This window comes from Nerophis lumbriciformis, linkage group LG22 (genome assembly GCF_033978685.3).
Source record: "Nerophis lumbriciformis linkage group LG22, RoL_Nlum_v2.1, whole genome shotgun sequence".
Taxonomy (NCBI): domain Eukaryota; kingdom Metazoa; phylum Chordata; class Actinopteri; order Syngnathiformes; family Syngnathidae; genus Nerophis; species Nerophis lumbriciformis.
Window position 1 is genome coordinate 9,637,690 of NC_084569.2, and position 15,473 is coordinate 9,653,162.

Genomic DNA, 15,473 nt, shown 5'->3' on the forward strand with positions numbered 1-15,473 from the left:
TGACTAAAACGCCGCTGTACGGAGTGGTACACGGACGTAGGGAGAAGTACAGAGCGCCAATAAACCTTAAAGGCACTGCCTTTGCGTGCCGGCCCAATCACATAATATCTACGGCTTTTCACACACACAAGTGAATGCCTGCATACTTGGTCAACAGACATACAGGTCACACTGAGGGTGGCCGTATAAACAACTTTAACACTGTTACAAATATGCGCCACACTGTGAACCCACACCAAACAAGAATGACAAACACATTTCGGGAGAACATCTGCACCGTAACACAACTTAAACCCAACAGAACAAATACCCAGAACTTCTTGCAGCACTAATTCTTCCGGGACGCTACAATATACACCTCCACGCTACCCCCTTGTATTGGTCGATTCTGGCAGCAAAATTGTCAAAGTTTTGATGACATCTGACAGTGCTGGCTGAAATAATGTGCAGAAGTCAAAGGGCACATGTCTCCAGGGGGCCATCTGATGATGACTCTGGGAACTGTTCCTTTCTGCACAGACACTCTGACTTCAATAACAAAGCTGACCATATTTGAGCCCCCACCACGTTCATTTTCATCTATTCATTATTTATATTCATTATCTCTTCTTGTAAATGCACAACAATGCCCCCAAGCCTGTCTTAAGCCTGTATACTGCATCCACAGTACGATGTTAACATTCACTATATGCATGTTGCATTTTGGGTGTCTATTTCAGGGCTCATTGGTAAAGACGCCAACCACATGTTTGTTCAGAAACATCTGGGTCACTATCAAAACAAATTTAGCCATGTTAAGATGAGACGAGGCCACTTTTGTCCTCCATGGGAATGTAAATAAAAGACAAAAGGAGCTGATGTTTTGAAAGGGAACCCATAAAAAACATTTTAGAGCAGCGCAAAGACACAAACGAGACATGTAGTGGGCTCGGTCCACTGTGTGTGTTTACTTGGCTGCGCATTTTAAAGTGAAAGCCCCCCCCCCTTCTCTTCCTGAAAGGTTTGTGCGAAAGCCGTGAAGATGTGTTGCCACATCCAAGGTATCTTGCAAAATCCGAATATCATGACTTCCTAGCAAAGTACGGTAGTTTGTGAAGGAGGTCAAGCCAACAGTTTGCCATAAACTAACATAACACCACCTCTGACCTGCTTAGTATGTTGGCAAGATCAATACATATATTGTTCATACACTAAACATAGATGGCATGCTTGTTTTCTTTCTTTGTAATTGCACCAGTTTGCTATGGAAAGAAGACCAGTTCAGCATTCTTTCAGCAGTCATTGCATCCCATTTTGAAGTATCTGGTGAGGAATGGGTTAGACAAATATGTAATAAATCGCCAATAAAACACTTTTATCCTCCATTCCACACTCCCATTCTTGACCCTTTTTATGATCTTTTCTACATACTGCTGCTCAGTGGCTCCCTTCCTTTTTGCTTCCCTCATTATCTTTTGCTTATCCTCCTAACATCAGTTCCCTACACGCCTCCCTACTTCACTATTTACTCCGCCAAAATGCATTTGCGGCAAAGCAGAAGGCCGACCATGTTCGCAAAAACCAAAAGCAATCCAATACTGCTGAAGCACAAAATTCTTTGGTGCCTGTAATTGAAAGCAGTATCGGCCATGAGTCATTCTTGTTTTTTCGTGTCTTTAAAATCTCAGTTGAAAACATACCATTCTGTAACTGAATCTGATACACGCCGGGGAAATCCCACCACAAACAAGACATGCGTGATGCGATAATGTTAATGTAGTAGACTTGCCAACCTTGGAGATTATGGGACAGAACTAGCCTTTAGGAATGAGGAATTATGTATTTACTGCTGAAATTATATATTCAATGATAACTTTCATACAATGATTTTATCAGTCTGAAGCAAGCTTAGCTTACTAATTGTTTACTAAGTTAAAGTACCAATGATTGTCACACACACACCAAGTGTTTATTCTACAATTATAAAAGTGGCTTTAAAATTATATTCGCCTTCAAAACATTTCATCTCTGTTAACTTGAAATAGCGACACGACACATTTTATCCTTGCCATTTAAAACACCATTTTTGACACACTTATCTTAAAGTAAAAGTTGAGTGTTTTTGGTTTTTTTAACTGACACTGAAAAAATAACAAAGCTTGGAAATCATTAATGTTACCAGTCATTGTCCTATTTCTGGTAATAATAATAGTAATACAAAATGTAATACGTATTATTATTATTATTATTGTAAAAATAACTATTATTATTATAAGCTAATACTAATTGTAAAGTATTTTATGAAAATGTAATACAAACTGGTTTTTGAATTGTTTTTCTTTTTTTAAAACAAATGTAGTTTTATACTAAATGCACTGTATTTTACACAGGGTTCATACGGGTGCTTAAAAACCTTGAAAATGCTTGGATTTTAATGTTGTGTTTTCAAAGTTTGAAAAATGCTTGAATTTTGGGTGAAGTGCTTTTAAATGCTTGGAAATGTTCATCATATTTCTCAGCAATCTGACTCAATAGGCTACTTATAAAATGGAAAAAAATAAAATAAGTTTCCTTAAGGCTTAGTTGGCCACATGCGTGGACAGCACCTTTTAGCTCTTATTTCCAAAATTGTGTACACTACTGAATTGGGGTCTTATGGCCACTTATGTGGACACTTATACTGCCATCTGGTGGTGTCAGAAGAGTATAACATACAATGAAATTTGGGGGAAAAAAGTGTACAAATAAGAATTAGCATGTCACTAAACATGAAGGACACGTTTGTGTACTTATGGACTAAGTACATCATATCAAAAGATGATTCTTAGTTTTTATTCTAATTAGGGTCCAATAAGCTCAAATAGCAAAGAGAAATAAAAAAAAAGCATGTAAGCAAACAGCTTGGGCCTTAAGAGGTTTTAAAAATGAAAGCTACACGCTTGATCTGTTGGCTTTGCACGAGCCTTTACGTTAGGTTGTTGTCATGTACATACGGCTCTGTGTCGCCCCCAAGAGGACAGTGGTGCATCGGTCCATCATGCCACGAGGTTGTCGTTTTAATGAACATTGGATGGAAAATGACAAATACAAACTTTGGATAAAATGTGAACCAAATCCACGTGTAGCCTGCTGCAAAGTATGCAAAAAGGAAATATTTTTGCTCCATTATTTTGGTCGTCTACTTAATTTGTCTGACTACCTCAGTTCAAGCAAACAAGTTACATTTTGTCGTTTTGGTTAATTGCATTAAAATGGTTACATTATTGGACTTGTTTGTACTGTGAAGGTCATGTAATGTATCATTTGTAACTTAGAGCTGAGGTAATATGAATGATTTTGTAGTTTTTACACAACATGGTTGTATGCATTTCTTGCTCTATTATTTTCGCTGTCTACTTAACTTGTCTGGCTACCTCAGTGAAAGCAGAAAAAGTTAACTTTTGTCTTTTTGTTCATTTGTTATCATAGCCACAGTTATAAGGCTAGATATGCTTAATGAAAGGTGACTGAGGTGTTGTGAAACAAACAAAATATTTTCCTTTATTATCCTTATATTAATGTGGAACGGTTTTGTTAATAAATGAGTGAAATTGACATTTAGAGGGTGCGTGTATTTATATCACATTATGCAGTTTACAAGCACAAATAAGGTGTGAATCAATCCGTGCTGTTCGATGCCATTGAGTGCTGTAAATAAGAAAAAGATCAAGAAATTTGAAAAACAACACAAATGGAGACACGTTTGCAAACACCAATGACATTGAATAGTCACACTGCGTCATTTTCTATGCCGCATTCAGTTAACGATAACTGCTGGTTCAATGTTAGGCTTAGGTTTTTCGCAGATTTTCATTATTTTTCCTACAGACAGCATTTGGTGACCTCAAACAACAAGGCTATGGATTGATTCACACTGGTTTTTGCCTTTTTGAAGGGTACTGGAAAAACTGGAAAATTGATCTTGAAAGTCCTTAAAAAGTGCTTGAATTTGGCCATGGAAAAGGTGTACGAACCCTGTTTACAGGCTAAAGTAGTTTTAAAAGTTGAAAAATAAAAAAATGAGGTAGGAGAAAACAATATACCATAAATTCTTATAGCTCTTTTGAAAAACTGACACACGGGAGGGCATACATTTGAAAGATATCTTAAAGGTAATTTGAACTAACTGATGCTCATGGAACACTCAGCACTATTGCATCAATGTAGTCAAGTGCATCCCGCCAAACATGTCAAAATACTGTACATGATGATCATGCGGCGTGTGTTCTGCGCTCATCTCATTCCCGTTTGACCTGGCGTGAAACAAAAAAGTTGACATAACGTCCACCAGATGGTACGCTCACCAAGACCAGACAGTTCTCATGTGCGGGGTCAAATGCCTTCAGCATTTATAGGGTTCCACTCCAATCAGCTGTCTCCAGACACCTGGGTTAACTGGATCCTGACCTCTGAAGTTACAACTTGCAGATGTTCAACAATTGCTTGTATTCAGTCACGTGACTTCTTCCGGGAAGTGAAAAACAGTTTTGGTCATCCAAGCCAAGATGGTTGTTGTGCAGCAAGTGAACTATCGGAGTATGCATGGGGCCTAGACCTTCCTAAATTAAACTATGCAATGTATAGATCCTTATACTTTATCAACAAAAATGTTGTCGATTGATATCAAGGATTACCATATTTTCCGGACCACAAGGCGCACCGGATTATAAAGTGCACTGCCGATGAATGGTCTATTTGTGATATTTTTCATATATAAGGCGCACCGGAAAAAAAGTGTCATATTATTATTATTATTTGATAAATGTAAAAGACTTCCTTGTGGTCTACATAACATGTAAAGGTGGTTCGTTGGTCAAAATGTTGCATAGATGATGTTTTACAGATCATCTTCAAGCCGCTTTCTGACAGTCTCTTCCGGATGCACCGTTTTGTGGGCGGTCTTATTTATGTGGCTCACCTTCGACAGCGTCTTCTCCCCATACTTGCCAACCCTCCCGGATTTTCCGGGAGACTCCCGAAATTCAGCGCCTCTCCCGAAAACCTCCCGGGACAAATTATCTCCCGAAAATCTCCCGAAATTCAGGCGGACTCAGGTCCATGCAGACCTGAGTCCGCTTTCCCACAATATAAACGGTGTGCCTGCCCAATCACGTTATAACTGTAGAATGATCGAGGGCGAGTTCTTGGTTTCTTATGTGGGTTTATTGTTAGGCAGTTTCATTAACGTCCTCCCAGCGTGGTAACACACAACAACAGCAGTCACGTTTTGGTCTACCGTAAAGCAGTTCGTCTGCCATAAACAGCAATGTTGTGACACTCTTAAACAGGACAATACTGCCATCTAGTGCATTTGATGAAAGCACTTTTGTGCGTGCCACACAGCAATGCATCATCAGAGAGGGTGTTCAGCATGGTTAGAAAAATAGTGACAGAATAGAACAAGGATGGACAATTCAACCCTTAACTCAACAAATATATGTGTAAATAAATGAACACGGAAATTCATATATATATATATATATATATATATATGTATATATATATATATATATACATACACAATAAAATAAATATATATTTATAGCTAGAATTCACTGAAAGTCAAGTATTTTATATATATATATATATATATATATATATATATATATATATATATATATATATATATATATATATATATATATATATATATATATATATAAAATACTTGACTTGGTGAATTCTAGCTGTAAATATACTCCTCCCCTCTTAGCCACAATAGGTACAAGTACTTTTCCTGACAAAGTGCCATTTTTGTTGTCTTCTTTTGTAAAATCTTGCACTCCTCCGCCATTGATTACCTGTCGAGGAATCTGAAGAAACCTTTATCCTTTTTGCGATTTGAACAGTTTGTACAGCTTCGAGAGAGGCTATAAATCACATTCTTTAAACATTTTTTAAAAGCGTTTTAAAGCTCAATTTATTGCGATGTTATGCTCAGTACATTTAGCACACCCCTTATGGTTGAGGAATTCACATTAGTCGCATAATTTTGGTCTTGACATCTGTATGTATGATGAGATTTTCGCAGATCTTCAAGATGCAACCTTTTAATCAAATTTGAATAATAGGATATTGAGACTGATTTGGTAGATATAAAAATTCCTTTTTTATTTATAAATGAAATTGTAAATGGATATTTGGTGGCATAAGCGCCGATCCCATTCGTGGATCTACACCTAACGTCCACTGTAATGATACCACGTACAATAGCGTATCTAGTCAATACTACTATGATTACATCGATATTTTTTAACATCACAAAATCTCCTTTTGTTTTTTTTTAATTTATATTATGTTTATAAACTCAGGAAATATGTCCCTGGACACATGAGGACTTTGAATATGACCAATGTATGATCCTGTAACTACTTGGTATCGGATTGATACCCAAATTTGTGGTATCATGCAAAACTAATGTAAAGTATCAAACAACAGAAGAAGAAGTGATTATTACATTTTAACAGAAGTGTAGGTAGAACATGTTGAAACAGAAACTAACCAGATGTTAACAGTAAATGAACAAGTAGATGAATAATTAATTTTCTACCACTTGTCCTTAATAATGTTGACAAAATAACAGAATGATAAATGACACAATGTGTTACTGCATAAGTCAGCAGCTAAATTAGGAGTCTTTGTTTGTTTACTTACTACTAAAAGACAAGTTGTCATGTATGTTCACTATTTTATTTAAGGACAAAATTGCAATAATTTCTTATTAAAAATCTTTTGTTAAAATTAAGCCAATAATGCAATTTTTTGTGGTTCCCTTTATTTAGAAAAGTACCGAAAAGTACCAAAATACTTTTGGTACCGGTATCGGTACTAAAATATTGGTATCGGGACAACACTAATACACACACACCGAGCACCCACTGGCAGAAATGTAGATCGGCGCCTATGTTTGGTGGGTAGATTTTGAAATGTATTGTATTGTACTGTATTTTGTATATTATATGATTATTTTAACTGTGGGTCCCTGTCCATAAGCTGTGTGCTTCTAGGGATGACCTTTTTGCAGAACGGACTCTGATATTAACAAAAGAAACAATAAAGAAATACAAAACTATGTCTGTCTGTAAATAAATACAAATAAAAAATAAATGGCGCCTGGTACCCACTGAGAACAGACTCTGGCTTGACCACTACGCATATTTAATGAGCCGGACGTGACGTCACGTAAATCCAAGCAATAGGTGTTTTACTACTTTTCTGTGATATCACAGTAAAATGCATCAACAAATGAACCATGTACTGAGAAGAGTGAATTGATACTGTATCTCAAGTGACTTTTGACACCCTTTACATGTCACCCCTTCCTACATAACATCAAAGATGGAGTTACTGCTAGAGTTACATTTAACAAGCAGGGGGATTTTAAAGAATGCAGATTTTCTGGCAGGCTGCATGTGATAATAATGCAATCAAAGTATATGAGAGCTGGGAGGAAAGCCCTGTTTTTATATACAGAATTGTTCAATTTCAAAAGTCAAGGGTACTGTTGAAAGGTAGGAGCAGAGGTAGAGGAATGCAGGAGGTGTGCTGAAGAGGTGGAGGGCAGTAAGTCAAAGTAAATTGCTGACTGACTGCTGGAACAGGATGGGGAAGTGGAGTTGTGGAGGCCATAAAGAGCAGCTTCCATAGGTGTGACTGACACATGGATGCACAATGGAGCACACTATACAAGCGAGACCTGTGTTGATCATGACTTGGGTTCCACGGGAGTGTTATTCTGACCCAGATTTCTTCCAGTCATAAGGACAGTGCCAGGTTTTAAGTGCATGGAACCTGTCAAAGCAGTTCTCTGTTGATGTTAGCTCCTTGGCTGATTCAGAATTGATTGAGTGGATTGAAACGATCCGGCTGCTTGGAGAGACAATCCGGCGACTGGTTGTGGAGTAGTAGTTGTGCTTCAGTAGAATCCTTCTCATGTCATGTGCTCAGATGTTTGCATGCCTGCGGGACAGCTTGAAGTGATACAAAGGAAAGGCTGATAATATGTGAAAGTGTTTGAGTGCTTGTGTGGGTGCATCTCGGGTTTCCGCCTCAGCAGTTTCGTTTCCACTCTCACATTAACAGCAACAAAAGGAAAGAGGCCTTGCATAAGATACAGATCTCCCATCAATCACTTTCTAAATACTAACTAATAAATGTGTTATACAATTTCTTTTTTTCTGCAATAGGAAACAGCACTTTGTTTTTTACAAGTACCTCGCAGATCAGTTATTTTTTAATAGCAAACAATGGAACTTGTTTATTGGCTTGCGGCATATTATGTATAAAAATTTAAAAAAACATGTAAAAAAATTTTTAAAAAACAATTGAAAAGTTGATATGTTGATAAGTAAAACGCAAAAATAATATGCTTTGTCATCTGTACCACAAAGCTCTGGGTTCAAATTCCCATCTGGTCATCAGTGTGGAGTTTGAATGCGTAGGTTTTCCCCGGGTACTCCGGCTTCATCCCACATTCCAAAAAATATGCATGTTTGGTTAATTGGAAACTCAAAATCATCCATAGGTGTAGGTAGATAGGTAGCTAGGTCTTTATTGTCATTGCTTTATGGACCACAATGGAAACAAGCCTTTTGGCTTTTTGTGCCATCCATTTGCCTTTTTAAAGCATTACCGTATTTTCCGCACTATAAGGCGCACCGGATTATTAGCCGCACCTTCTATGAATTACATATTTCATAATTTTGTCCACCAATAAGCCGCCCCGGACTATAAGCCGCGCCTACGCTGCGCTAAAGTGAATGTCAAAAAAAACGCTGCGCTAAAGTGAATGTCAAAAAAACAGTCAGATAGTTCAGTCAAACTTTAATAATATATTGAAAACCAGCGTTCTAACAACTCTGTCCCAAAATGTACGCAAATGTGCAATCACAAACATAGTAAAATTCAAAATGGTGTAGAGCAATAGTAACATAATGTTGCTCGAACGTTAATGTCACAACACACAAAATAAACATAGCGCTCACCTTCTGAAGTTATTCTTCATTCGTAAATCCTTCGAATTCTTCGTCTTCGGTGTCCGAATTGAAAAGTTGCGCAAGCGTGGTATCCAAAATGGCCGGTTCCGTCTCGTAGAAGTCATCGGGAGTCAGTGTCGCTGTTGTTCTGTGAATCCTGCCTTCCGGAAAGCTCGGACCACAGTTGTGACCGAAATATCTGCCCAAGCATTTACGATCCACTGGCAAATGTTGGCGTATGTCGTCCGAGGCTGTCTGCCCGTCTTAGTGAAGGTGTGTTCGCCTTCGGAGCTGTGTGAAAAAAGCCACCCGGCCTCTTCGCGTAAACTTCCCTTAACCACTCGCTCATCTTTTCTTCATCCATCCATCCCTTCGAGTTAGCTTTTATGATGACGCCGGCTGGAAAGGTCTCTTTTGGCAAGGTCTTCCTTTTGAATATCACCATGAGTGGAAGTTAGCATGGCAAGCTAGAACCACAGTGAAGGATGACTTCTCATTCCCTGTGGTGCGAATATTCACCGTACGTGCTCCCGTTCCACAGTGCGGTTCAGTTGCTGTGAAATACGGTAGTAATCCGTGTGCGGATGGAGAGATTGCGTCTTTTTATGAACCGGATCGCTTAGTAGGAGCCATTTTGTGGTCTTTACAGATGTAAACAGGAAATGAAACGTACGGTGATATCCGCGCGTTTTTTCTTCTTCTTCCGGGGGCGGGTAGAAGAAGAAGCGCTTCCTGTTCTATGGGGGCGGATGCTTTCCTTGGCGGTTGCTTGCGTAGAAGAAGAAGCGCTTCCTGTTCTACCGGGAAAAAAGATGGCGGCTGTTTACCGAAGTTGCGAGATCGAAACTTTATGAAAATGAATCGTAATAAAGCGCACCGGGTTATAAGGCGCACTGTCAGCTTTTGAGAACATTTGTGGTTTTTAGGTGCGCCTTATAGTGCGGAAAATACGGTACATCAGTGGTTCTCAAATGGGGGTACGCGTACCCTTGGGGTTCCTTGAAGGTATGCCAAGGGGTACGTGAGATTTTTTTTTAAATGTCTGTCAAAAAGAACTGTGAAAAGAAATGCAACAATGCAATATTCAGTGTTGACAGTTAGATTTTTTTGTGGACATGTTCCATAAATATTGATGTTAAAGATTTCTTTTTTTTTGTGAAGAAATGTTTAGAATTAAGTTCATGAATCCAGATGGATCTATATTACAATCCCCAAAGAGGGCACTTTAAGTTGATGATTACTTCTATGTGTAGAAATCTTTATTTATAATTGAATCACTTGTTTATTTTTCAACAAGTTTTTAGTTATTTTTATATATTTTTTTCCAAATAGTTCAAGAAAGACCACAACAAGTGAGCAATATTTTGCACTGTTTTACAATTTAATAAATCAGAAACTGATGACATAGTGCTGTATTTTACTTTTTTATCTCTTTTTTTTCAACCAAAAATGCTTTGCTCTGATTAGGGGGTACTTGAATTATAAAAATTTTCACAGGGGGTACATCACTGAAAAAAGGTTGAGAACCACTGATATAACCTGTCATTATTCACTCAGTTTCCCCTCACTTCATAGCGTAAGGTAGAGAAACCCCTTTAGTGTGTCGGTATCCAATCCATTCCACTTGGTCATATAGAAAATGCCCACATCACTCAAAATCCAGTCCGCATTTTCTCTGCGATCTTGCTTGCGGTCCTTGGACTTGTTCATATAGAAAATGCCCACATCACTCTTGTAGAATCTATATAAAGTAATATACATTAGCCTATTGTTAAAATAATGAAAAAACATAATTAGATATATTTGTTTTATTGTATTGTTACATTAATAGCTGTTGTATTATTGTAGGATGGCTTGTTAAACATTTCATAGGATTTTCAGAGGGAGGAAAAACCAAGACATTTAATATAACATGTAAAATGAATAAATACATAAAAAGTAAAATAATGGTTAAAAGCCATCGTCCCGGGGAGCATTTCATTTCGTCCCGTGCATTTTTTAAGATAATAATAATAACAATGAATAATTTCTAAGTCTTTGTTAGCCGTTTGTGAAGTTTTGTGCTCGTGCGCTACGTTCGCTTACGTCCTGTGCATCTCCTGGGGGCTAAGCCCCCCCTGTCCTTAAAAGCTAGTGACGACCCTGGTCTGGATAATGTTCAGTATTAAGTGCAGGCCTGCCTGCACGTGCAATGCAGACTAAACATGTTTCACTGTTAACGTCTAACCCTCCATTTTCGTTTGTCAAATCAGGGTCGGAGGTGATCTCCGGCTACAGCGGCAGCTTCATGACCGAGACGGTGGTGCCTGATGCCATGGCGTCGTACGGCGAGAGGGCCGGCGGCCCCGTGGTGGACTTCACCTACGTGGGCATCGACGCCATTCTGGAGCAGATGAGGAGGAAGGCCATGAAGCAAGGTTTTGAACTCAACATCATGGTCGTAGGTAAGATGCAGAGACTTGAATTTATCTTGAGTGTGTGGCTCTGTGTGTTGTTACACCGTGGATTTCCATTCATCACGTAATCATAACAATCATTGCTGTTTCTGAGCCTTGTAATCAAGTTGTTAGTCTTTTTAATTTGTCACATCTTCAGACGACTCCTTTCTATCGTGTCTCGTTATTCAGGCAAGTATCTATCTGTATCTGTAATCAACTTTTGACTAACTGTAATCAGCATATTCTCGCAGAAGGCCATAACTTTAACACTCCCTTCCTCTCATCACACAAGTGCATCTTCACCATCTTATAGTCGCCATCAAAAGTTTACATACACTTGTAAAGAACATAATGTCATGGCTGTCTCGAGTTTCCAATCATTTCTGCAACTCTTATTTTTTTGTGCTAGAGTGATTGGAGCACATACTTGTTGGTCACAAAAAACATTCATGAAGTTTGGTTCTTTTATGAATTTATTATGGGTCTACTGAGAATGTGACCAAATCTGCTGGGTCAAAAGTCATCATCGGCGGTCACTCGAAGCGAGTATCACGATCCTCCTGGTAGGAGGGGTATCCCTTTATGAAGAATGCCTGTGCGTGACTTTGTTTAACGTGGGGAGACTGGTGCACAGACAGTCACCACATGATCCTTGACTGGGTCCAGTGGCATGGAGTCCAAGACGACTGGGGACCCTTTTCTGCTGCAGCCTTCTTCCGCCATCCCAGCCGTTGTGACTAGGGATGTCCCGATCCGATATTTGGATCGGATCGGTTGCCGATATTTGCCAAAAATTGCGTATCGGCAAGGCATGGGAAAATGCCGATCCAGATCCAGTTTAAAAAAAAAAACTCCGGTCCGTGTTTTCCAACGCACCAATTTAGATAATATATTCCACTTTTCTGCTGCTCTGTAATTTCTGTTCCGCATTTTCCAGCACACCTTCAACACATCCACAGGTCTGTGAATTCTCACGCAGTTGCTTTTAGCTGCTGGCATTACACGACACTCTTTCTGGTGTCTTCCTCTCACAGACAGCAAGTGCACCTTCTTACACACGTCACATACTGTCACGTCATACGTCACATACTGTCACGTCATTCGTCACATACGTATACATCCTCCCCGAGCAGAGAGGTAGCAGCATGGCTAACGTTAGCTGTGATGCTAGCGCAGCCGTGCGAGCAACGCTCCCTCTAAGGTGCTCGCCTGTGCAATTGCGCACTGTTTAAGCGTCCTCTGCGCATAGCAAATCTATGCCACGCACAAAATCAAATAAAAAAATAAGCGCATAACAATTTTCGACACACGGACACGACAGAGAAAACAGTTTTCGTCATCATTGTTCAAATATTATAACGTCTGTCGAGACGCTAATCTCCATTCGGTGCCACACGTCCACACCATCAAAATGCCCAGGCAAAAATTTCCACATCAACACCGTATGAAAAAATTAGTGCTTTTTTTAGTTGTGATGTCCTTCTCTGCATGAAAGTTTAAAAGTAGCATATATTAATGCAGTATGAAGAAGAATGTTTTAATGTAGACATGCAAGCCTTGAAAGAACATTTTGAAAATCAAGACTACATTTCCTGCAAATGGGTGCATTTCTACCCTATATTTTAACTTTAGATTTATTCTCATATCAAACTCTTTTGGCTGTCTTTTTGACACTTACATCCGGCGCCCCCCTCCACACCCCGGATTATAAATAATGTAAATAATTCAATGTGATTATCTTGTGTGATGACTGTATTATGATGATAGTATATATCTGATAGTATATATCTGTATCATGAATCAATTTAAGTGGACCCCGACTTAAACAAGTTGAAAAACTTATTCGGGTGGTACCATTTAGTGGTCAATTATACGGAATATGTACTTCACTGTGCAACCTACTAATAAAAGTCTCAATCAATCAATCAAAACACATAGAATCATCATACTGCTGTGATTATATGCATCAAGTGTTCATTCAAGGCTAAGGCAAAATATCGAGATATATATTGTGTATCGCAATATGGCCTTAAAATATCGCAATATTAAAAAAAGGCCATATCGCCCAGCCCTAGTTCAATGATGCCATTTCTGTTTGTCATGTATAATTTTGTCTATTTTGTGTTTATCCTTGAATAAACAGGTCAGTTTCTTGTTACCAACCATTGTGTATTATTCAAACTCCCCTAATTCAGCTGGCTAGTTGTTATCAAGAGTACTAAAACCCTTTTCAACATGATTCTGACAACTAAATAGGCTAAATAACTTTAAACTTTAATACATGCTCGGATAGGCCAGTATCGGTATCGGTCAGTATCGGTATCGGGTCGGAAATGCAAAAACAATATCGGTATCGGATCGGAAGTGCAAAAACCTGGATCGGGACATCCCTAGTTGTGACGCTCCATAGGGTTAGCAATCATCCTCCCGCCTGTTCCACCGTTGAGGTCTTGGGTTGTTATTTCCCCCATAACTGGGCCCACATGGATGTGGGGGTGCCTTCTTCCGCCATCGCAGCCGTTGTGGTAGTTCTTACATCTACCGTCTTCCGCCTGCTCCGCCGTTGAGGTCTTCACCGTATCCCTGGCTAGGGGGCAGTCAGGCACTAGGCCTTTGCCAAGGGCCACCTGGGGTAACAGTAGTAAAGGGGTTAACCTCCTCGTGCCCCAAAACCCCATAGAGGAGCTTCCACTGCCGGATACACTTTAACGTCATGCCCAGGTCAAAAGTATACATACAGCAATGTTAATATTTGGTTACATGTCCCTTGGCAAGTTTCACTGCAATAAGGCGCTTTTGGTAGCCATCCACAAGCTTCTGCTTGAATTTTTGACCACTCCTCTTGACAAAATTGGTGCAGTTCAGCTAAATGTGTTGGTTTTCTGACATGGACTTGTTTCTTCAGCATTGTCCACACGTTTAAGTCAGGTCTTTGGGAAAGCCATTCCAAAACCTTAATTCTAGCCTGATTTAGCCATTCCTTTACCACTTTTGACGTGTGTTTGGGGTCATTGTCCTGTTGGAACACCCAACTGCGCCCAAGACCCAACCTCCGGGTTGATGGTTTTAGGTTGTCCTGAAGAATTTGGAGGTAATCCTCCTTTTTCATTGTCCCATTTACTCTCTGTAAAGCACCAGTTCCATTGGCAGCAAAACAGGCCCAGAGCATAATACTACCACCACCATGCTTGACGGTAGGTGTGGTGTTCCTGGCATTAAAGGCCTCACCTTTTCTCCTCCAAACATATTGCTGGGTATTGTGGCCAAACAGCTCAATTTTTGTTTCATCTGACCACAGAACTTTCCTCCAGAAGGTCTTATCTTTGTCCATGTGATGTCAGATGAAACTTTTGATCGCGACTGTAAATGTCTTAACGCCAACCTCTGTCTCTTCTCACTCACAGGGCAGAGTGGCCTCGGCAAGTCCACGTTGATGAACACGCTGTTTAAGTCTAAAGTCAGTCGCAAGTCCGTAATGGCCACGGGCCAGGAGAAGATCCCCAAGACCATTGAGATCAAGTCCATCAGTCATGGTACTCTACCCTCACTCAAGCAATCCATCGAGAAATGTCCCAATGGATATTTGCCCTTTTTAACTGATTTGAATTCTGCTAATGAGTCCAGCTGAACTTTACCACGCTTGTGTCCTGGGTTCCACAATTTGCTAAAGATTGTACTCGTGTGAAAGATTCCTTCAAAAAGGATGCACGCTCAGGGAGACACAATTACATTTCCGGATTTTTTGCTTCACACATGCAGGGAGTGCGTAAATTCCAGGAGGGTGCTGCTTGTCTTGTTAGAACACCTGCTAGAATGTAAGAACAAGCTGCAACAAACGTGTCTATCCGTAGTGTGGAGCCACTTCTTACTAATCCAAGGCTTTCATGGCAGAAAATAAACTAAATATCGTAATAACTGCAGGACTACAGGATGAAGAATGGCTAAGCAATGCTACATACTGAGCAGGACTACACCAGAAGCCATGCGAACCTCAATGTAATGTAGAAGTGATCGATCCAAATATCGATATCTACTATAGTAT

The 15,473-nt window shown here is 39.5% G+C and overlaps 1 protein-coding gene across 6 annotated transcripts in view; it reads left to right on the forward strand.

Moving 5' to 3' along the window:
* Window positions 1-15,473, forward strand: part of septin9a (septin 9a) — a 194,462-nt gene that overhangs the window by 160,584 nt on the left and 18,405 nt on the right. For all 6 annotated transcript variants that reach the window (XM_061974298.1, XM_061974297.1, XM_061974301.1 and 3 more), the window contains 2 exons: window positions 11,246-11,437; window positions 14,836-14,964. In XM_061974298.1, coding sequence (XP_061830282.1) covers window positions 11,246-11,437; window positions 14,836-14,964 — 321 coding nt within the window. The remainder of the gene's footprint in view (window positions 1-11,245; window positions 11,438-14,835; window positions 14,965-15,473) is intronic.